At 41.4% G+C, this 22,780-nt stretch overlaps 1 protein-coding gene across 6 annotated transcripts in view; it reads left to right on the top strand.

Moving 5' to 3' along the window:
• The window catches only part of PITPNM3 (PITPNM family member 3), a 357,638-nt gene that overhangs the window by 98,590 nt on the left and 236,268 nt on the right, over window positions 1–22,780 (top strand). For 5 of the 6 annotated variants that reach the window (XR_013634779.1, XM_073315263.2, XM_073315260.2 and 2 more), the window contains exon 2: window positions 4,989–5,084. Coding sequence is in view for 4 of the 6 variants with exons in the window: in XM_073315263.2 (XP_073171364.1) it covers window positions 4,989–5,084 (96 nt within the window). In the remaining 2 variants the exon portion in view is untranslated. Of the gene's footprint in view, window positions 1–4,988; window positions 5,085–13,580; window positions 13,667–22,780 lie in introns of those variants that run through there. The other variant, XM_078849229.1, reaches the window with a different exon arrangement.

Below are 22,780 nucleotides of genomic sequence, written 5' to 3'. Positions count from 1 at the left end.
TGGGGAAGGAAGACTTGCCACTTTCTAGTAAAATCATTACAGTATCTCTTCCAATTCAGCCTTCTCTATGTGAGATAAACAGGAAACCAGAAGGTAAAACATCTTTAGAGCTCTCCTTGTCATACCAGATTCTGCAATCTGAGCATCAATGTACATGGGGAGCTCCTTTGTTTAAATAGGGGGTGGTCAGGTCAAATATTAGGGCCAGATTCTACTACTTTCTCCACAAGCAATAGTGTTGAAACCAATGGGTTTACCTGTGCAGTCAAGTGCTTCTGAGTAGAACTGGGCAAATAGTTGATTTTCCAGTTTGCTGGCAGTTCTGAAAAATAAAAATCAGTTTGACTCAAACCAAAATTTAAAAAAATTCAGAATTTTTAACAAATTCAAAAAGCCAACAAAAATTTCATTTCAGGTCAAATGAAACATTTTGATCCAAAAGAAAATTTTTATTTCTGGGCATTTTAATCTTTTTATAAATAAAAGTAAATGGAAATGAGCAGGCAGTGTCCCCCTTTTACCCGTTAGCCCAGTGGTTAGCACACTCACCTGGGATGTGGGAGACCGAGGTTCAGATCCTTGCTCCAGAGCAGGGATTTGAAACTGGGTCTTCCCCAATGCAGGTGGGTGCCCTAAGCACTGAGCTATCTGTATATTAAGAGTCCAGGAATGTCACACTGTGTGTCACTCTTAAGTCTACAGTTTCTGTTGAGTCAATGTGAAGCACAGGAAGCAGCTGAAAGCACAGTGAGAGATCTTTGTTCAGAATATCACCAGGCTGAATCATCACTGGGTTTCATGGTCAGTTACCATCCAATTTTTTAAGTTCTGAGCCATTTTTGGCTTTTTTACATACGATTTTACAAATTACACCCAGGAGACAGCATAGGCTTTCAGATATGAGGATATCACCATCTCCTCCTCCTTCCTTTCTGTGGATGGCACTTGAGTCCCCTTGTAAATTTAACCTGAAAAGGGGCGGGGGGGGGGGAGGAGGTTGTTTGAAACGATTTCGTGAATTCATGTCAAATTTGTGGATTGTTTCAGTCCACCTGAAACTGTGTTTTTCAACAAATAAAGTTATTTAACTGAAAAGTTTTGCCCAGCTCTACTACTCGGCATGGATAAGGGAATAAGGATCTAGCCCTTTGGTTTCACAAAACAAGTTTGTCTAAAGCCAAAGCCTTTTAGAAATGTTTGAATCATTTATTTTTATTCCACTGGGAAAACTAGTTTTAAAAACAAATAAACATTCTCCCTCAGTGATGATAACCATAGCCTTGGGCTACTTCACCAGTGCGCTCCTTGTTTGTCTATTTCCCTTTCCCAACTTTATAGAGATACAAAAATAACTACAGATGGCATATATAGCATGAAGTACCCTCATATCCACGTTTGGTGATCTAAGGCAGTGTTTCTCAATAGGTAAGTTGCAACCCCCCGGGAGTGTCATTAAAGATAATTGGAGATTGTGAGGTGCTGAAAATCTTATTACAAGCTAAAGCAAAGAAAATCTCACTTCCCATAGTCCCCGTCCTTCAAGGTCAAGTATTCTCTGTCAATCTCTTGAAACACACAATTACATTGTATAGGTTTATCATTTTTATCACTGATACTTTTTTATTCTTATCTTTATAGTAAATGTAAGGGAGGGTGGGTCATGAAGATTTTTGACTTCAAATTAAGGCATCACCAATCTAGAAAGGTTAAAAAACATTGATCTTAGGTGCTGGGTCTGAACTCTCCTTCCTGCTCCTGGCCTTTTGGCACAATTCAGATTCATGTCTGGATCAGAACTTCAGCACAGGCCCTTCTCTCCAGTTATTAGTAAGGTGGGTAAGGGTGTCTTCATTGTTGGCAGTGGACTACATCTCCCATGATGCACCGTGACCAAAGACTCCCATGATGCAACTGCCTCACATCACTGTCTTGCATCATGGGAAATGTAGTCAGAACAGGGAGCTCTGCCTATAGAATAGAATAGGAGCATAAACCACTTGAACTACAGCTCCCGTGAGGCACTATGACAGCATTTCCAAATTGAAACTATTTGTTTTTTGGCCCAAATGTGTGTGAGGGGAGGGGGTTTGGCCAAAAACTTTTCCGTTATAAAAATAAACCAAAAAATCTTCTTGTTGAAATTTTCTATGCGGGTGGAGGCAGGAAGGGATTCTGTCTTCTGGCCAGCTCAAATGATTTTTAACTTGATAGTGTCCCTTGTAATAGGGTGGTTGCCTGGCACGGCACTTTAACTATCACTGAAGGAAGGGAGGTTTGTATGCAGGTGAGAGAGATTGAGACTAGCATCTCTGGAATGGAGTATTGCTGCACAACTCCTCTGATAGCTGAAGCATTTGTGTTAATTGTGACTTATTCACTGACTGAGGGCAGGTTTACACTACAAGTTTACATTGGCGCAGCTGCATGCCACTGTAGCGTATCTGGTGAAGACACTCTAAGCAGGTAGGAGGTGGTAACTATGTTGTTGGGAGAAGCTCTTCTGCCGATAACCTCCTGTGTAGACAGCGCTATAAGGTCAATATAACAACGTTGTTCAGGGGTGTGCATTTTTCACATCCCTGAGTGATGTAGTTATACCGAAGTAAGTATGTAGTGTATACAAAACCTAAGTGTGATTGAAAAGTTGCTGTTGAATGACAACTTCCCTAAAAGGGATGGAGGGAACTATTAAGGCTATGAGGTGCACTGTCTTCAAAAAGATAGTTGATGAAGAACAAGTTCTCATCCTTGCACATCCCAATGAATTGGAAATTGTTTCGCAGTGGTTTGAAGGACACTGAGAAAGTGACGCAGTGCAGCGTACTGCTACTTTTGCACTGTATCTACTGTAATTTTGACATGTTCAATTGTATGAGCTTTTCAATTTTTATGAACCCCTCAGTCCTGTTAATTTGTAAAATATGGGTTCTACTCTGTGTGTGAGTGAAGAAAAGGGGGGGGGTTAAAATAGGTACTAATATAAATTCCTTCAAACCATTCATAAAGTAAACTTCCCGCAAACGTCCTGCAGTGAGGCTACAGCACTGAATCATTCCTCTTGCTTTGAAACACTTCTGTTGGTCAGTGGCAGTGATGTTACTGACGTATATTAAAGTGAAATGGACAAAGGCTTTTTCTGGGAGGGTTTGATTACAGCACGGTGCATTATTGATTCTGGCCACATAGAAATGAAGATTGCTAAAAAGCTTACCATGCTTGCTTGTTGCCTAGGTATTTGCTAAGTGGGTAGCTCTGCACTTACATTATCATACAATGAAATCATATATCTTGGTGACTGTGGATTTCTCTGAGGAGTCCAAAACCTTCCGCATTAACAAGGTACATCAGTTGTCACTAATGAGTACCAGAAAGGTGATGTCAACTAGAAGATGGACAGAGTTCAGATCAAAAGCCAAATGCTGTGGTTGGCCCAATCTCTTTATCAAGGACCATACCAAAATGCTAGATGGGGAAAAGGTTTGGTTTGGCTATTAAATCCCCACCATGTTAGTTAATGCCAGGATGGTGTCTCCTCTTCTCTGTGGCACTCTGAGTTGGGTGGGGGTGGGGGGAACAGCCAGGGAGAGAGAGAGGGTTATAAAGATTGAGAGGCAGCATGGTCCATTGGACAGGGTGCTCGACTAGGACTTGGAGAAAGGTGGGTTCTTTTCCCAGCTCTGACACTGGGTGACCTTGGATGAGTTGATTCACCAATCGGTGCCTCCATTTTGCTATTTGTAAAAATGGGGGTTGTGATCCTGACCTCCTTTGTAACACACTTTGAGGTCTAAGCATGAAGAGCCCTATTACAAGAGTGAAATATTATTACTAGGTAATCATAAGGTTTGCCAGAAGGCCCTCAAATTAAGATGGGCCAATTGGGCCATCGTAGTTTGAATCCACCTCTTCTCAGGGCTCATTAAGTGACTAAAACTTAGGGGGCTGTTTTGATATGGCAAGTAGATGCTCATGAAAAGATTAATTTAGTTCTAAAATGTTAATGATGGACCTTTTCCCCTTGGCCTTCCCATTGGCTTGAAGCGGGGTTGCAAGTGTACATGTCTTGTGATATAGCCTCTCATTTGCAGAAATAAAATACAGCCTGTGTATATGAATGCACTAAATGGAATGAAAACTGTGGCAATATTAGCCCAGGAGAATGCTGGCCAAATTCTAGCTTTCTCCCTAGTTATGTATCTCTCTGAATGGTTCAGTTCTTACAGACATTTTTTACATCCTATCTGAAAGTGTGGCGTAGTCCTGTCATACATAGGTACCACACACCATCACATATGAGGAATGGATGATGCAAACTGCGCAGATAGCTTCATGTTTTCATATCAGTGTAAGGTTATATAATGTGTCTGAGCTATATTAATGTGACATGGTTATTTAGCTCTCCCAAAATGCTTTGGCCTTCTTATCTTCAAATGTCAAGCTTCTGTCAAAAGCTACAGGAACATTTATGTTAACAATAAAGAAAACCAAAGCTCTTTGATGTTCATTTGAGGAAATTCAGTAGTGTGCATGCAAATCTGCAAGCCAAACAGAAGGGTGCATCTTCATAAGAGCTATGGAAGAAATTCAGTTCTAATGTGAGCTGCTCCGCTGTCCCTAAGAAATGCTTCTTTCTGCCTTTAGACGTATTTGCACAGCTTGAAGGCGAGCTTGGAATGTAATGGTCTGACAAGTTCAAATGAATGGAATTTTTCTTTGTCTCTTAAGTCACTCCATTTGGGGAGAGCATTGCACACTGAACCTGAATAAAGGGTTTGCTTTAATCATTCTAACTCAGATTTTGCAGAAGGTATAATTTTTGCTGTCATCCCACATGTTCTTAGTGGCCCTCTCATTAGGTTAAAAAACATGAATTGGACAAAATGAGCATCTCACACAATTTATGAGGACTTAATTAGACTTTTTCTTTTGTAGCTTGGCGAGCAGATCATCATTTCATTTTGTTAATGTAAGTCTGTCTTTACTTCCAGCTGGTTCGCGCAGATTCAGTGGCACTCAGTGGCACATGCAGAACATAATTAATGATTCTGTGGAGAGCTCAGACGATGAATTCTTTGATGCCCGAGGTATGTACAGTTTTTTTTTTTCTTCCCTTCAGAATTTTACGGCAGTAACATAAGTAACTACATTTGGATTTGCTTTTTAATCTTCTACCTGCCAGGTCAAGTTTTATAGACTTTAGGCCCTCTCTCCTGCAAAGTCTTATGCATGTGCTTAAATTGCACACTGCATATATTCCCATTGGCATCAGTGAGGCCACTCAGTGTGTAAAGTGAAGCATACATGTGAATCTTTGCAGGATTGGAACCTAAAAGCCAAATCCTGAGGAACCTGATTATTTAGCCTATCAACTAATCATCCCTTCATATGTCACCCATCCCCAGAGCATCGGAAGTAGTTTGCACACACAGCTCCTAATGAAATCCATGGGAGTTGCAAGTGCTCAGCACCTTTGAAAATCAGACCCTCCAGCTTTACTCTGGCAAAACTTCCACTGACGTTGATTAGAGTTTTGTGGATGAGTGAAAACTGCATAAATAGTTTCCGGAGATGAGCCATAATGAATGTACTCAACTGGTTAATCTGAAGGGCTAACTTCCTCCTGTAACCTCCTGGGGCACTTAGACAGACCATGAACAACTTTTACTATGGAATACTGGGTTTTCTTCTGTAACATACTGGGGAGTTTTTGGATTGGGACCAATGTGGTTTTGTCTACAGGAAATTAAAAATGTGAACAGATAAACTGCAGGCTTCCCTTGGGCCTTTTCCCACAGGAGATGACAGAGTCTGTCAGTGTTGAGAAATCTACTTGTAACAAGAAAAGAAGTACTTGTGGCCCCTTAGAGACTAACCAATTTATTTGAGCATGAGCTTTCGTGAGCTACAGCTTCACTTCACTCCGATGAAGTGAGCTGTATCTCACGAAAGCTCAGGCTCAAATAAATTGGTTAGTCTCTAAGGGGCCACAAGTACTCCTTTTCTTTTTGCGAAGACAGACTAACACGGCTGTTACTTTGAAACCTACTTGTAACAGTTTTGTAACGTGGGCTGTTGAGGTGGAATAAGATTCTTTTACAGACCAATAGATGATGCAACCTCAAGTTGCACTGGTGCCTGAATTCCAGGAGTTAAGAGGAGTAGAAAAAGGGTTCAGTGAGCTTACTGGATTTTTAGCACTTGATAATTTTAAAGGGCAGAGCAATCTGTCTGGTCAGAAGCAAGAGGATTTCCCCCCCCCCCCCAAGTCGGTTGATTATAGCGTGTGTACGCACATGTGTGCGTGTGTGTTTGAAATAATGAAGAAACAACCACCCCACAGGCCAAAGCTAAAATGTCCAGGTGCTGGTTTGAAAACACATGCAATTTTTTCCATGTGATTGTTTTGGGTAATGGCATATTCAGCAGGTTTCTTCTGACGACTACTTGAAAAAAAACATTCAATGCTTAACAAAGAAGATGGATATTTTATTTCTAATGGTTGAGATTGTTAAATTTCCGCATCTGTCGATATTTATAGTACAAGAGCTGACATTTTCCAAATGTTTCCACTCTCCATTTGAACGTGGCTTCTCTTCAGCAGATAGAATTAATTTTCTGAACTTTCTAGGTTCTTGCCTCATTATTGTGTGTCTGTTGGATGTCTGGGGGATGTCTGATGGTGCTACAAAAGGTAATTGGTGTTTTTAGGTAGTATCCAGGCATGCATGTTTGACTACTTTGTCTGCTGTCTTGCAATAAAAGTTCATAGCTTAAAATGGTTTTTCTTTTCCGTTGGTGGGATTATTGGAGAACCAGCCTGCGTTCATTAGAGAACCACCTGGTGGGTTTTCACATTGACATATGTTTGAGTTGAAAGTCAGTATGAACGAGACATTTGGTCAGGTTTTTTTGGTTGCTTGCAAAATGTAAGGGAGGGGGAGAAGATGAAAAAGCTGCTGCAAAGAAGATGACAGTGCAAATATGAAAATCTGCCATAAACATGAGTAAAGTAGTGTAATGGGGTAGGCAGTTTGGCAAATGTAGGAAGAGGAAAATCCAAGCACTTTTTGTTTGTATGATCAGTAGCGTAACTTCAGAGGAGACACAGCCACTGCTTTAGATTCTGGCTCCAGGTCCACAGGCGTTAAATCCAGAATAGCTGAACTGACCTCAGTGCAGCTATTCTGATCTCAATTACGTGAACATAAATCAGAAATATCTTTCCCCCTAACACTGGCTGTTTCATTATATATGTATGATTAGTACAGCTGACATATTACCTGGGGAGAAGTGTGGTCTGAGCACAGGCGTGAGAGCCAGGAACTTTTGAATTCTCTCCCTGGCTCTGACATTGGCTCCCTCTATGGCTTTGAACAAATTGCTTAGCTTCTCCCTTTCCATTTTGCTCTCTGTGAATCACTTACGGTAGCTGTAAAATTAATGCCAACTTGATACTTGGAAGACAAGGTGCCTGCCTAAGACCTATATTTATTCCAGGGTTGAATGGCAAACCCTTGGTTTCTAAATCAAATAAATTAAAAATGGGTTTAAAATAAAATTTCATAGTGAAATTTGGGACAAAATTTGATTCTTGTTTGGACGCTTGCTATCCATGGAGTATGTGGGGCAGCAGAGGGCTGCAAAGGAGTTTGCAAGGGTATTTGAATGGATGTCTTTCTGTGCAGTGCTGTAGCTGTGTTTGGTCCCAGGATATTAGAGAGACAGGGTGGGTGAGGTAATATCTTTTATTAGACCAACTTCTGTTGGTGCAAGAGACAAGCTTTCGAGCTTACATAGAGTTCTTCTTCAGGATGCCTTTCTGGAAGATGTGTGTTAACTAAATATAAGTTATTGGGCTGAATGAAATTGGCCTGGGAATCTGTTTCCATGACTCTCAAATGAAACTTGCTCACATCATATGGAATCACAGAAGATAGAAATGGGCTCCCAGTAAAGTTACAGCTATAGCTCAGACAAGGTTTTGATAATGTTCTCTGCAATTTCATCCAGAGGAACACGTCTATGTCCTCCCCCTTCATTTATTTGTAAGCGCAGTCTATAGAACAAAATTTTCTTATCCCTGGTCTCTGCATAGTATTAGTATTATGTAGTGCTAATGAGAGCACTCTGTTTAGGGTCTTTCCTGACTCCCAGAAAAGTACATGGTGTTGCAGGTTTCTTCTGTGCTTCTGTAAATTAGACTTAAAATATTTACTTGGCTGTTTTATAGGGCCTTCCATCTGCAAATCTTCAAGTAGTTTACAAATAATTAATGGATTATGTCCCACAACACCCCTGAAAGGTAGATAAATATTATTTACCCCCTTTTATATATGGGTAAACTGAGGCACAGAGTGATGTGTGACTTGCCTGAGGTCACACAGCACATCGCTGCCAAGAGCTGGGGATAGAATTCAGATCTCCTGTCATAGAGCTGTGCTTTAGTTGCACAACTATTAAAGAGAAATCTGAGGGTTATTAATCAAGAACTGGTTTTTGCATTTTTCAGAAGATAAATGGCTTGACAAACAGATTGCAGTTGAAAGAGCACGCAGTTGCTTTTTCCTCATGGGTGGTGGTGATGATTATTATGCATTGGGTGGGTTAGTGCCACTGGATATAAATCTGAGAGAATATTTAATATACATGGACATCAGTTGCCTAATGAACTTGTGTACCTCAGCGTTATTCCCCTCCCTCTTTTTCCTGGTTTAATACCAGTACTTAGGCACAAAAGGATGGCTATGAGAGGAGTTTCAGCCTTTAGTCTATATGATACAACTAGAAATTTAGACCGAGCCTGTAAGCATGGCAGCTCAGCCGCTCACTCTGTTTGTTTTTTTAAAATGTGAAAACAAACCTTAAGATATTTGAATCACCCCATTGGGCACCTCTTTAAAATCCGCTGTGTATGTCTGGAGACTCCCTGGTAACTCATAAACAGTAAATTAGTTGAAATCTCTATTTTACAAAAAAGCATTTGCATTTTGCCGTTTAGGTTACCGGACTTGAGCTCGCTTGGCTCCTCAGGTGGAATGTTTTCTGTAAGGAAGAGCCCTGCATGGTTGTAGTATTTTGTACAGAGGTTGACTACAAGATCTCAGCTGCTGCAGTGGGACATTTTACAGAGCAGGTCACTGCTAGCATATGAAAAACCAACTCAAGTGACTAAAACATTCCTCAGCGTAATAGCTGCATGAGGTGGGACCAAAGCAATTTGCATTGTGCAAAGCAGTAGGAACGCTATATGTTAGGCAGAATAGATGATTTCTCTTATGGCTCACTGTGATACATTCCCTCTTTTCCCATGTTTTGTCCAGTGACAAACAAGAGTGGCAGGGTTAGCTAAAAAGCTACAGCCAAGTTGACAGAAATTTGCATGCACACTTCCACACAATCCACTTTGGGCCTGACTCCGAGCCCGTTAAAATCAATTGAAGTTCGTGATTTCAGTCTTCAATGGGCTTTGGATCATGCCCTTAGCTACTGAAGTTGAGGTATGTTCATACATGAAACTTTGTACCCATGCCAACCTGACCTGCATGGTGGTTGGTATGCGTCTACCCAAGCTGCGTTATGCATGTTTGAATATTTGGCCCTAAAAGCATGAAAGATCTTGGTGCTTCTTGGAAGTGGCATGTTTTCTTAGCCAGAGTGATTTTGCTAACTTGGAAAAACATTTTTCCAACTAGAGTGATGACTTGCTGCTTTCATGAGTATATGCGGCTGACTTTTTGGCACTATACGAGTAATGTTGTGGATCAGAGCTGTACCAGCAACAATCATGTTTAAACAAGGTTGTTGCTAGAAAAATATTAGCCATAAAATCCCTGTACATATTTGTCAGGGAAACCATGCTAACAGTTGTGTTAGAACATGATTAAAAGAGTGCTGCAGTGTACTTGAGTGGGTGGCTTGTATAGCTCAGGCTGTTAAGGATGGATTTTAGAAGGAATAATTCCTGACTAATACAGATTTCAGAGCAGGGAAAGTCTTGTCCCATAAGGAAATGGAAAACAATCAAAATGTGTATCTCAAACTTTTCTCAAATATATATTTGAGATATATTTTCTCAAATCTCTCTTCCCACGAGCTAACTAATGCAAAGAAGGAGTTATTTCTTGGGACAGAGTGATGTGGCTGAAAGAGATGTAGGAAGAGGAGGATTCTGAATGTTCAGTGGAAGTGTAGGGCCAGATCTTCCGCTGATGTATATCAGCATAGTTCTGTTGATGTAAATGATGATATGCCAATTCAAACCAGCTGAGGGACCTGACCTATGTTGTTTAACTGTGTGTATTTTTTTCAGTTATAGGTGAGGAGAGTGTAAAAATACACATTTAACTGTCAAAAGAGTGAGCCTGATTTACTACTTACATTGGCACCACTGTAGCGTTTTAAGTGTAGACGAGCCCTAAGAGAAGAATCGCCAGGCTTCCTGCATAGCTTTTAGCAGTTGAAAATGACTTATTGACTTTCCTGAATGTGCTATTTTCACCTAGCACATTTTTGCGGCGATAGGTTTTCCCTTAGTAGGTCTTTCCTTTTAGTGCACCGAAAACGCATGGTTTATTTTTCAGTGGTTTCATTTTAAGTCTAAATAGGCTCAGCCGAGGAATGTGATACCAATTAAGTAGAAGATAAATCACAGGAGTGATGCTCAGTCCATGTAGCAATGGATGTGGACATCTGAGATTTGAATTTGAGACCCAGTCTCACTATGCTTCCATAATCCATATCTATTAAGCACCATTAACCTAAGGAAGAGCAAGGCTGTCTGGAGGTGCAGTTGTATTTTCAGAATAAAAGTAACAGAGACTGGCACATCCAAGAAGAAGTTTCAGTGCTACTGTGTTGGAGCCAGCTGCACCGGCATAAAAGGATAGGAGGAAATAGGATAGTTATTTAGTGCTAGAAATAAGGGGAAAGCACTTTTTTAAGAGGTGTCAAGAACTTATTTGACTTTCCCTGGAAATAAATAATCTTATACGAAATATACATGTACAGTTGCGTTTAAAAGTTCTATTTCAATGTTTGGATTTTAAAAACCCATGACAAGGGAGCATACTTTTTTGTGTGTGCATGAGATCTTTGATTTCCAGGGAAATCAAATAAGTTCTCTTTAAAAATTCTTCCCTTTTTGCTGGCACTAAATAGGATATGTTATTTCCTCCTACCATTTTATGCTGATGCAACTGGCCCTAATACAGTGGTACTGCTGCTTTTTCCCTGTGTGCCAGTCTTGGATAATTTTACTCTGCAAATACAACTACAACTCCAGGTAGCCTTGCTCTTCCTTAGGTTCATGGTGCAGAAGCTAATCTCCATATGAGAGATTTTCTGTATAGCATTCTGTAATGGTTGGGTAACCCATCCTTAGTGTGACTCTCTGTCTCCTCAAGTGGAAGGGCCATCTGAAGCTTTAAGAGGCAGTTACGGCCTTTGAGCTCACACATGTGGGACTTTTAGCTTGGGCAGTAGACGCTCATCGTTTTAGACCCCGAAGTCACTGGTTCATTGCCTGCTGCTGACAACCTCCACAGGGGTGTCATGTTATGCTTGCTTCATGCTCCTTAGGTCTGTGGCTGTAACAGTCTTTGCACAGAATCGGTAGCCGCACTTTCTCCATGCCTGTATGAACATGGAGGCTGGCAGAGACACGATCTCGTCTCTCTGCTTCGAGGTCAGCAGTCAGTGCATCATGCAGCAACTGTCTCAAGATGGGGCATTTCAATATACCTTTTAAAATAAACCTATTTGTAAATACTTGGCAGATACTTAGACACTGATGTGATGGGGCCATACGAGCACCTAGATGCTCAGTTTGGCTTAGCTACAGTTACTTTTCATTGTCAATTTGAGAGGAGACCGAGGCTATGTTTATACTGCAGTCAGGGACTGTAACTGCAGCATGTGTAAACATACCCCAGCCCAGCAGCCTTTAACCCAGCTTGGGTACCAGAGCAGTGCAGCCATGGCAGTCCAGGCTTCCAAACGGGCAGTACAAATCTTCCTGCATCCTTTGATAATTGTTCGATCAGCTAGCCTGCACTGAAGTCCATGGTGTCGTGGCTTCGCTGCTGTTGGTACCCGAGCTGGATACCGTAAGCTAGCACGAGTATGTCGACATGTTCTGCAATCGCACTCCCGGTTGCAGTGCAGTCAAATCTACAGTTAAACACACATGTGCCTAGATGACTATTCCTGGAAAGCAACTGCTAGATTGACACACTTGCCTCAGTTACAGAATCTGGCAAGATGACCTGGATTCACAGCATGGTAGAAGCTTACAACCAGTGTGACAGGCTTCTGAGAGAGGAGCCCATAGAGAAATTGTATTGCAGTCCTCTCGTTTCCTTACAAAAACCTCCCTCTTTCAGTTGGAAACCTCTGTCTTTGGAGAAGAGGGGAGGGGGGACATCACTGGTGTGAGATCCTGTTCCTTAACCCTGCATAGCTTCTTTGATTTTGCTTATGACACCCGTTCAGCTAAATGATGTCTCTTCCTGTTATACACATCTCCTATGAACAGATGCATTCATTTCCCCCACAGCTTGCGTACAGGTCCCATTAGCTGGTCTTTTGTGAAGTTAACGACTCTGTACAATACTTTGATTAGTAGTACATTACCATGAAAATGGAAGCAGTATGCAGCCTAAAGACAAGGAAATATATATTTTTTGAGAAGTATGGATTCAGAATACCAAAGATGAAAATCACTGGTATCCTATAGCAGGTGCAATTCATACCAGGCAGTCTGGGCATAGGGTCATTACACATATTGAATCTATTTCCCCAAGTTAAGTATCCTCACACCTTCTTGTCAACTGTCTAAATGGGCCATCTTGATTATCACTACAAAAGTTTTTTTCTCTTACTGATAATAGCTCATCTTAATTAATTAGCCTCTCACAGTTTGTATGGCAACTTCCACCTTCTCTGTATGTATACATATATCTTCTTACTATATGTTCCATTCTATGCATCCAATGAAGTGGGCTGTAGCCCACGAAAGCTTATGCTCTAATAAATGTGTTAGTCTCTAAGGTGCCACGAGTACTCCTGTTCTTTTTGCGGATACACACTAACACGGCTGCTACTCTGAAACCTGGGCATAGGGTCATAGGGCTACAGACAGATTTTGAGTGCACAGCTTGAGGTGCCTGATCATGAGAAGGTGGGAACCCAGCATTGCCAGAAAATCAGGCCTTTCTAAGGGGTGTTAGGGCATAGGACACCCAAATACAAACACATCCAAAAAATCACTAGCCACCTTTGAAAAGCTTGGACCGCATCCTTAAAGTTGTATGGTGTTTATATATAGGTATGACAGCCACCATCTTGGCTGACACCAGGGATTCAACCGTGGACCTCTCGTGCTAAAAGCAAGAGTCTCAAGAGCCTGAGCTAAAGAATCAGCCTCTGTAGCTGTGGCTGTAACAGACTCTCATCTTCTGTGGAGTGGATACGCAGGGGGACATGTAACACAAACTGACTAGTCGCTGCATAGGTAACCCGTAGCCAACAGGTCTCCTAGGCAGCTATGAAAATCTTAACCAATATCCTTTTGTAACTGGCAGGTGTCGCTGATAGTTGAACTGAAACAAAGAAGGCCCAGGTTGGTGGATTCAGATGGCATCAAACAGGGTTTTGTAATCAACTAAAGGTGAAATCATTTTATACCAATGTACAAAGCTCTAATTGGACCCAGCACAGGACATACTGTTCAGTTTGGGATAGCTTACAAGATAAAGCAGGGTGTGCATATCCTGGGGAAGGTCCAGAGCAGGACCACCAAACTGATTAAAGATAGAGGGTCTTGAGTAAGTTGGTGATAACTGAATTGTGTAACTATAATGGTGCCATACACTGTAGATACTGCAGTGGCTGATACCCTATAAATAAACGAGAGAGAGAGGTGGAATTTAGATAGGTCATCTCATCCAAGGACACCCAAGCTCTAGAATGGAGAAGAGGAAAACTATGTGAGTGGGAGGTCTCATTGTCATACAGAAATGCCAAGACGGGCTCATAGAAACATATGTAAGGATCTTTTTGAACTAAGCAGCAACAGGGTTGGAGAGTGGGGACCGAGGGAGAAGCATGCGGACACTATGAAAATGTAATAAGAATGAACATCCAGCTCTTAGGATTGGGTGGGCATATCCCATGATATCCATCCCCTGCAGTTGCCATAGGTTTGGCGATGGGAAGACCTCTGTCCTTGTGATCAGCTTCTGTTTCTGATAGATGTCATTGATGTGCTAGAATTCAGGTTATGCAACCTGAAAAAAACATTTCAAATCTGTCACCGTTCCAGTTCAAACCACTCTCTCCAGAGCTGATGGAAAGAGGTCCAGACTGCCACACACTGCGAGGGCTACTGGCTTGTCTCCTTCAGCCCAGGAAAGACTAACCCCAGGCCCAAAGTCTGTTCAGGCCCTTCCTTCAGGGCACTGGTCTTCTAACACAATAAAACAGTTCCACATATAAACCTGGGCTCTCCTCCTGACTTGGGGTCTTCTGCAGGGGCACAGTGGTCTTTCCCCTGGTGTGTCTTTCTGTTGTGTCGGGTCCTGGCACCGGATCCATTTAACTTTCTGCAGCTCTTGGGTAAGTGAACTCTTTCAGGCCTTGATAAGAATCATCTGATCCTTTCCCAGCTGGGTCTGAATGCGTCTTCCAGGCTTAAATGCTTGTTTGGGGAAGGGGGAAGGCTCTCCCTCCAAACTGGGTTGGCTGCAGGCCCCCCCAGTCTTAAAGGGACAGAACACTCTCTGTTACACAAGGCCACAGCCTCAGAGCAGTTTCACTTATTGTGTCAAACCTTTGAATGGGTTGTTTCTGCTGTTCGTAGTAGAGACAGGCGCTTCATTATACTTGTTGTTTAAAATTGCTTTTGGTTAAGCCTACGGCCAAAGTTGAAAAGGAGAGGGGGTTCTGATGGTGCACTGGAAAGAGAATACCTCGAGTGATGTTAATGAATCGGGAGCTAGGTATTGGTTCTGAATACATATACAACTGGTGTTTCATTCCCTAAAAGCTAAAGGCCTTTGGTTGGGCATCATTTCTACTATGAGCTTCGATAACTTTATATGATTAGAAGGATAGTAATGAATTTTTTTAAAAAGTCCTTGAATGTCTCGAATTTCTGCTTTTGAGTCATCCTCAAAAGGTTACTATTAGTGTTCTGTGCCCTTAGCGCTTCTTGCAGTAACATCAGCTGCTGATAGATTCTTTTAGAGAGTTGACAAAGGAATAAGTTGAAGTGAGATTGAAGTATCTAGAGGGTGAGAGAAGTAGTTAGAATTTCTCGTGTATAGAACATACCCTTTTAGCTGGGAGCAGCACTCAGGCTCATTTATCATGGCCGGGGGAAGCAGAAACATATTTTTCAATCTCCTGGCCTTGGTACAGTATACAGAGCCACAGAATAGTGAATAAATGAAGTGTCCTTTCAAACACTATTGTGACACAGCTAAAGCAAGTGTGTGTGTGTGTGTGTATGGAAAGGTTGTAGAAACAGCAAAAACATATTTTGCAGCTTAAATGAAAGCTATTCACTGGTGGTTGCCTTTCATTTCCACACACACATTCTGGTGAGTAAAAAGAAACGGTGATTGCTATTGGTACTGCGGTAGTAACTAAGGACTCTGTTATACACCAGTCTGGCATTGTGTTAGGCCCTGTATAAACACCATAGCGAAGAGGTAGACGGTTCCTACCCCAAGGAGCTTACAATCTAAGGTGATACAAACGATGAATCCGGCATATAGATGGGGAGCACAAGATACTGATGAAACTCAAGTGGTCAGCGTGAAATGTAGTGGTCACACTTTGCTGTGAACTTTCCAAAACAGAGCGTGTGTGTGTGTATGCGTGCTTACGTACGCACATGGGGAGTGGGGTAGGGTAGGGTCGGGGGGAGATCTTCAAAAGCACAAATGGGAGTTAGTCACCCAACTCCCGTTGGCTCTCCGTTGGCATTGGGTGCCTTAGTGCCTGTGTAAATTCCCCTGGTGTGTATTACCAGCACGTGTACAGAAAGAACTTGTGGTTTTTTTTTTCTTTTGCACAGCTCTAATCAGCAACTGACCTCAGGGTGGCAAGGGTAAGTACAGTGATCTATGGCTGCTGTTACACCCCTGCCTCATCTTCATCGGCTGCAGTGAGGCAGGAGAGCAACCTTCATGGGGCTGTTACTCCCTGTCCTGCATGGGTGGTGGGTAGAACCATGGCTCCACCTCTCCCAGTGCACTTGTTAGCATAGTTATCGTGCTGGTGCAGGTTGCTTCTTTCCCATTGGAGCAAGGGGGAGCCAGAGGCCAGAGTGTAATTCCGATACATGCTGATTCCTGGTCTGCTACTGGGGCCAGCACCTCTCTACAGGTTGCTTCTTACTCAGAGCTTGTGGCAAGTCAGGGGAGCAGGAATTGGCATGGTCTGTTCATAGAATAAGTGGAAAGTAACTGTGAACCAGATTTTTAAAGGTACTTGGGCACATAAAAGTGTAGATAAGCACCCAGTGGGATTTTCAAAAGCACCTTCGTGCAGTGCGAGTTAGGCATGTCTGAAAATCCCATTAGGCACTTATCTGCATCTGTAGGTGCCCAAATACTTCTAAACTTCTGGGGCTACATGCCTTGGTCACAGAGGGTGAAATTTTCTTCTGTGCACAGAGCCAGCTCAGGTCCTATGTACCACTGATGTCCCATGTAAAGTAGAAGATTGAAATAGTATGGCTATCTTAGGGAACTTCTGGACATTCCCCTCAAAAACACCAAGATTTGAAGGATAATTTCAAGGCTCTTGTACTGTTCTCTTAGCTAATGAGGTGATGCCAACTAAACCCCACCCTCTACTCCCACAAACACATGCACTCTTTTAATTCAGATATTTTTTTAACCAAGTAAATCTATATTTAGATCTTCCCAATGCAATACAGAATTTTAGATGCAAACTCGTCCAGAAGCCTATGATCTTGGCAGAGTGGCTTCAAACTAGATAGTTATAGACAAATATCTTGGGAGCTAAAGGTATTGATGCAGAGAGAGGCTAAAAAATGTTAGCGTGACCTGCATATTGAATAATCTTGTTCTCTTTCTGCCTTTCCCTCCCACTCTGGGATTTTTCACTGAAGTAGAGTAGTTATTTTAGGATAATTATAGCTTGGGCAGCCACAACAAGCAAAGGTGCAGTGGATAAATTATATTTAATGCCTATCAGTAGCAACAACTGAAGGGAATCATGAAGGACAAATGTCCATTTACTGTTCATAATTTGCCATTGTTTAAAGCGCTCGTAAAGTTCCTTGGTGCTCTACTACTTTGGGCTTGGTGCACGATTGTGCTTTGAGTTCTGCACAAGTGAATGGTTCTACATTACCAATTTCCTCATTCATCATGGCTTGGAAAAACTACATTGAGCCGTGGTTGGATGGCAAGGGGAGAACTCGAGCTTCTGAAGAACGCTGCTAAACCAGGAGCTGTCTGGCACTTGCTGCTCAGTGCCACAACGAAGCATATAAATGGAATGCTGTTTTTGCCTTTGGGCAGCCCCATAAGTCATTCTGCCTCAAGTTGTTCTGTTAAAAGAACCAAATGGCTTATATAAACTAAGCAGCAACACACAGCAAAAATGGAAGAGAACAATTATTGTGCTATTCACCCATTTTTCCTGGTGTGTTTTATTAGCGGGACGAAGACTGTATTGAGTTTGAAATCCTTTAATAGGTTACTTGGGCCTCAGTTATAAGGCCTGTGACATTTAGGGGAGTATTAACCCTGCATGAGCTATCCATGTTGCCAGAGCCTGTGTGGGGTGGAGAGCAACCACCAACCTCTTATGGGTGGAGAACAGGTAGGCAAGGGCGGGGTTTGGCAGAGTGCAGAGTGGTCAGTAAGGTGTGGTGAGATTTAGGAAAGCACTTAGGAATGGGTTTAAGCACATTCCTACTTGGGAAAGCACTTCAGTGTGTGCTGAAGTCCCACTGATATCACATATTCCTAAGTAGAAATGGGCTTAAGCATATGCTTAAGTGCTTTACTGAATGGGGCTGTGATGGCACTTGCCACAAAAATGATCATATGATAACAAACTGTGCAGTCAAACACCTAGGGTTATGACTTTCCTACAGGAATAGATGGAAACAGGAGCTGGTCTGGGAGGAAGCACCTATACGCTATTGTAATCCTCTGAAATAGGGAGATCTGAGAACAAAATAATTTAAGATGTGAGAATAAACACTGTGTGACAGATGTGTAGTCACATTGCTTAATATACTACTGGAAAGCACTGAGATACTACAGTCATGAGCATGGGATAAGAACCTACATAGAGTAGAATAGAATACACAATGTTTCTTTAATGAACATGCTTTACTAGGATGCCTTTAATCCTAGAAACCCTCTTTAGATGATAGTCGTCATTGTGATTCTTCTTTCCTATAGATTCATAGATATTTAGGTCAGAAGGGACCATTATGATCATCTAGTCTGACCTGCACAATGCAGGCCACAGAATTTCACCCACCACTCCTGCAAAAAACCTCTCACCTATGTCTGTGCTATTGAAGTCCTCAAATCGTGGTTTAAAGACTTCAAGGAGCAGAGAATCCTCCAGCAAGTGACCCATGCCCCATGCTACGAGGAAGGCGAAAAACCTCCAGGGCCTCTTCCAATCTGCCTTGGAGGAAAATTCCTTCCCGACTCCAAATATGGCGATCAGCTAAACCCTGAGCATATGGGCAAGATTCATCAGCCAGATACTACAGAAAATTCTTTCCTGGGTAACTCAGATCCCACCCCATCTAATATCCCATCACAGGCCATTGGGCCTATTTACCATGAATATTTAATTACCAAAACCATGTTATCCCATCATACCATCTCCTCCATAAACTTATCGAGTTTAATCTTAAAGCCAGATAGATCTTTTGCTCCCACTGCTTCCCTTGGAAGGCTGTTCCAAAACTTCACTCCTCTGATGGTTAGAAACCTTCGTCTAATTTCTAGTCTAAATTTCCTGGTGGCCAGTTTATATCCATTTGTTCTTGTGTCCACATTGGTACTGAGCTTAACTAATTCCTCTCCCTCGCTGGTATTTACTGATATTTACTGGTATTAGCTGATAACTAATCACATAGAGCATTAGGTATCCTGGAATGATGAGTGCAATAATAATGAATGTTATACAAATCCCATGACGACTGGTGATCTTTGCCATTAGAACATATTGATTAAAATGTGGCATGTTTATCGCTCTAAATTTTGTATGGTTTATAATACAGTCAGATGAAATCATACCTAAAGCATAATTTGACCTTTTTAGCAGGGGATCAAACCATTGTCATGATAGAAAATTGGTCAACACAGTACCCCGGAGTTGCTTCTGAAATAAATAATTATGGAAGTTGCTAGAGCTCTTTGTATACAAGAAATAAGCTTGATGTGGAAAGGAGCATGTGAATTATGAACATGAACATGAACCTGGGAATTAACATCTAGACTTGTTTACACACTAGGAGTTCTCTGACCTTGCCAGCTCTGACTATGAAGTGCCCATTGAAATCAGTGTGAGTTCATCTGAAGGGATCTGACAGGATCAGGCCCAGTACATTACTTCATACTATCATTGTGACAGCAGTATAGATGGCACTAAAATTATTTTTTAACAGGAGATGCTTCAGAGCAAGTGATTTTATGCAAACCTTTTAAAGTAATATTTTGTTGTTAAATTTCAAAGAGAACCCACAAAATGACAGAACAAAGGGATATATGTGCAGTTAATTATTCCATTGAGCACATACCAGTAATGCTATATTGTCATCATACTTTTATAGAAGCTGATTAAATTACTTTCAGAATCTTATTTGACACAGACTGTTTAGGGTCTTTTTTTTTTTTTCCTTTCTTCCCTGCTGCAAAATCATCCTCGTTAGTTGGAAATCAAGCTGTGTAATTTAGAAAACAAGAAAAGCCTTTTACGGAAGGGTATAATTCAGTTTGTTTCAGTTTTCAAGCTGTACCTTAGGCAATTAGTTACAGATCTCCAAAAGAATAAATTCATTTTCAAGTACCTTGAAATATTTAGAACACTTGTAGAATTTGTTGACAATACAGTGGCTTGCTCCAGTGTCCCTGGATATTTTAAAATAGAAATATGTATCCCCAAGCAAGCTGTGTTGAAAACAAAACAAAAAAAGCATAGTTTGACAATCCTGTGAAAACTTGGTGAGGAATCGTGTTTTATAATGGGAAAGCGCAGATATAAGAGAAGGACAATGCGTCAGCTCACAATCTCAGTATGTAGAGGATGGTAAGCCAGGGTATGATTTGTGCTGGCTGCACAGTAATGTTCCATGTGGACCGTGCTGTAGCTGCTCTCCACAACTTTCAGTGTGCTGTAGCAATGTCCACCTGAGACACTGTGACCCCCAATCTCTTTTCAGGGTTACCGCTTCCCAGGATTCAGTCCCCCATCCTATTTAATGTTCTTTGTTCCTAGAAGTGTGACTTGACTTGACCATATTGAAATGCATATAATTTGCTTGTGCTCAGCTTACCAAACGATGCCGGGATAACTCTGTATCTGTGACCTGTCTACTTCGTTATTTACCACTCCTCCAGTCTTTGTGTTGCCGGGAAACTACCAGTAATGATTTTGTTTTCTTCCAGGTCATTGATAGAAATGTTAAATAGTGTAGGACCCACTAGAAACATACCTGCTCGATCATGATTCCTCATTTACAACTACATTTTGAGACCTATGAGTTCCCCAGTTTTTAATCTATTTAATGTGTGCCATATTGATTTTGGATCATTCTAGTTCACTAATCAAGGTGTCATGTAGTTTGATAAGATCTATTTTCTATAAACCCATGTTGATGGCATAAGGTATTAGTCCTCTTTCATTCTTTTTTTAATTGAGTCCCCTATCAGTGTTCCATTATTTTGCCCTGGATTATTGATAGGCTGACAGACCTGTAATTACCTGAGTCATCCCATTTTTACCCTTTTAAAAATATTAGCACAACATTAGCTTTCTTCCAGTCCTCTGGCACTTCCATGATGTTCCCAGACTTACTGAAAATCAATGTCAACAGTTGCAGGAATCCTCCAAAATTACCTGTAGAGCTGGTGGGAAACTTTCCAGTTGAACTTTTTTCCATCAGAAAATGCCAGTTTGTCAAAAGCAACATTTTTTGCAGAAACATGTAGATTTTGATTAAAAATCTTAGTTTTGATAGAAAAGTTGGGGGAAAAGAAGTGTTTCAATAAAGTTGAAACAAAACATTTCAATTTTTCATTTTGACACAACTTTTCACTTCAATTTAAAAAAAATTATTATACAATATAATAAAGTCAAAACTGGAAGGAAACATTTTGATTTCATACAAATGAAATGTTTCAATCCACCCAAAATGAAATTTAAGTGTTTAGTGGGAATCTTCCATTTTTTTGCTTTCGTTTGGTTTCAGAATGGAATCTTTTTTTTCAGACCTGTGGCATTCCCCACAAAACGGAAAATCCAGTTCTTCCCCAGCTCTAATGCCCTATTTTCACAAGATGTTTAGTTTCTTGACCCCAAACCCACTGCCTTCCATTGGCTGCTTTTGAGTGGAAGAGGTAACTTCCATCTGGTAATCACAGAGCCCTTATTGATTTTTCTTGACACTTTATGGTATGTCCCTTCAATAGCTTCTTTTCCATTAATATACAGTACTGTATCAGTGGCCTGATGGCTCTGTATGGTAATATCTCAAGTTGCACACATAATTTTTACCTCTTTAGTACCAGCCGGAAGCTATAGACTCTGAACCAAACTTAGTTGTCTGATGTGCAAGCACGGATCCCATTGAAGAAAAAGTGGAATTGTATGCACATAACTGAGGGTAGAACTGGGCTCCAGGTCCCATCTCGGCTTCTTAGTTTCCTTGGTTACACATCTTAATGTATATGCTCCTTTTGTCTAGAGCGTTTCCATACTGGTGTGCATTTGTGGCCTGAGCCAAAGTCATTAAGTCAATGGAAAGATTCCCACTGACTTCAAAGGGCTTTGGTTTGGGGCATTAGGTGAGAAAATTATGTACTGTATATACTCGTTCATAAGCTGAATATTTTTGGTAAAAAAAAGTGACGCATCAAAGAGCGGGGGGTCAGCTTATAAACTGGTCTACCCAAAATTTTATGATTTTAAACTCTATGGAATCATTGAATTGAATATCTAATATATTGTTGTTTTGTTTACCTGGAGCATCTGCAGGCACGGAGCCCCTCAGTTGTGTGTGGCCGCAGTTTGCCGTTCCCAGCCAATGGGAGCGGCGGGAAGTGGCGCCATTTCCCGCAGCTCCCACTGGCTGTGAATGGTAAACCGCGGCCACTGTGAGCAGAGGGGCTCCGTGCCTGTGAACGCTTCAGGTAAACAAAACATCCAGGCCTGCTAGCGGCTTACCCTAACGGGCCAGGAGCCAAAGTTTGCCAACCCCTGAAATATAGGATCGACTTATGAAAGGGTCATACAGTTTTTGCTATTTTTACCTAACCATCTTCGGAGATCGGCTTATAAACAAACAGGCTAATTAACGAGTATATATGGTACTTCAAAATGTTATTGATATTGAGACAATAAATTGGGTGGAAATTACCATTTTTCTGTGCCATTACAAAGGCTGAAACAAGGATTTCCAAAGCAGTCTAAAGGCAGTTAAGCTCCTTTGAAAATCGTAACCTAGATTCTTGAACAACTGGGTTATTTTTATGTCAGTATAAGAAGCTGCATT

Source organism: Lepidochelys kempii, chromosome 17 (genome assembly GCF_965140285.1).
Source record: "Lepidochelys kempii isolate rLepKem1 chromosome 17, rLepKem1.hap1, whole genome shotgun sequence".
NCBI classification, from domain to species: Eukaryota; Metazoa; Chordata; order Testudines; family Cheloniidae; genus Lepidochelys; species Lepidochelys kempii.
The sequence above is the reverse complement of the archived record's forward strand: the minus strand, read 5'-3'. Positions and strand labels throughout refer to the sequence as shown.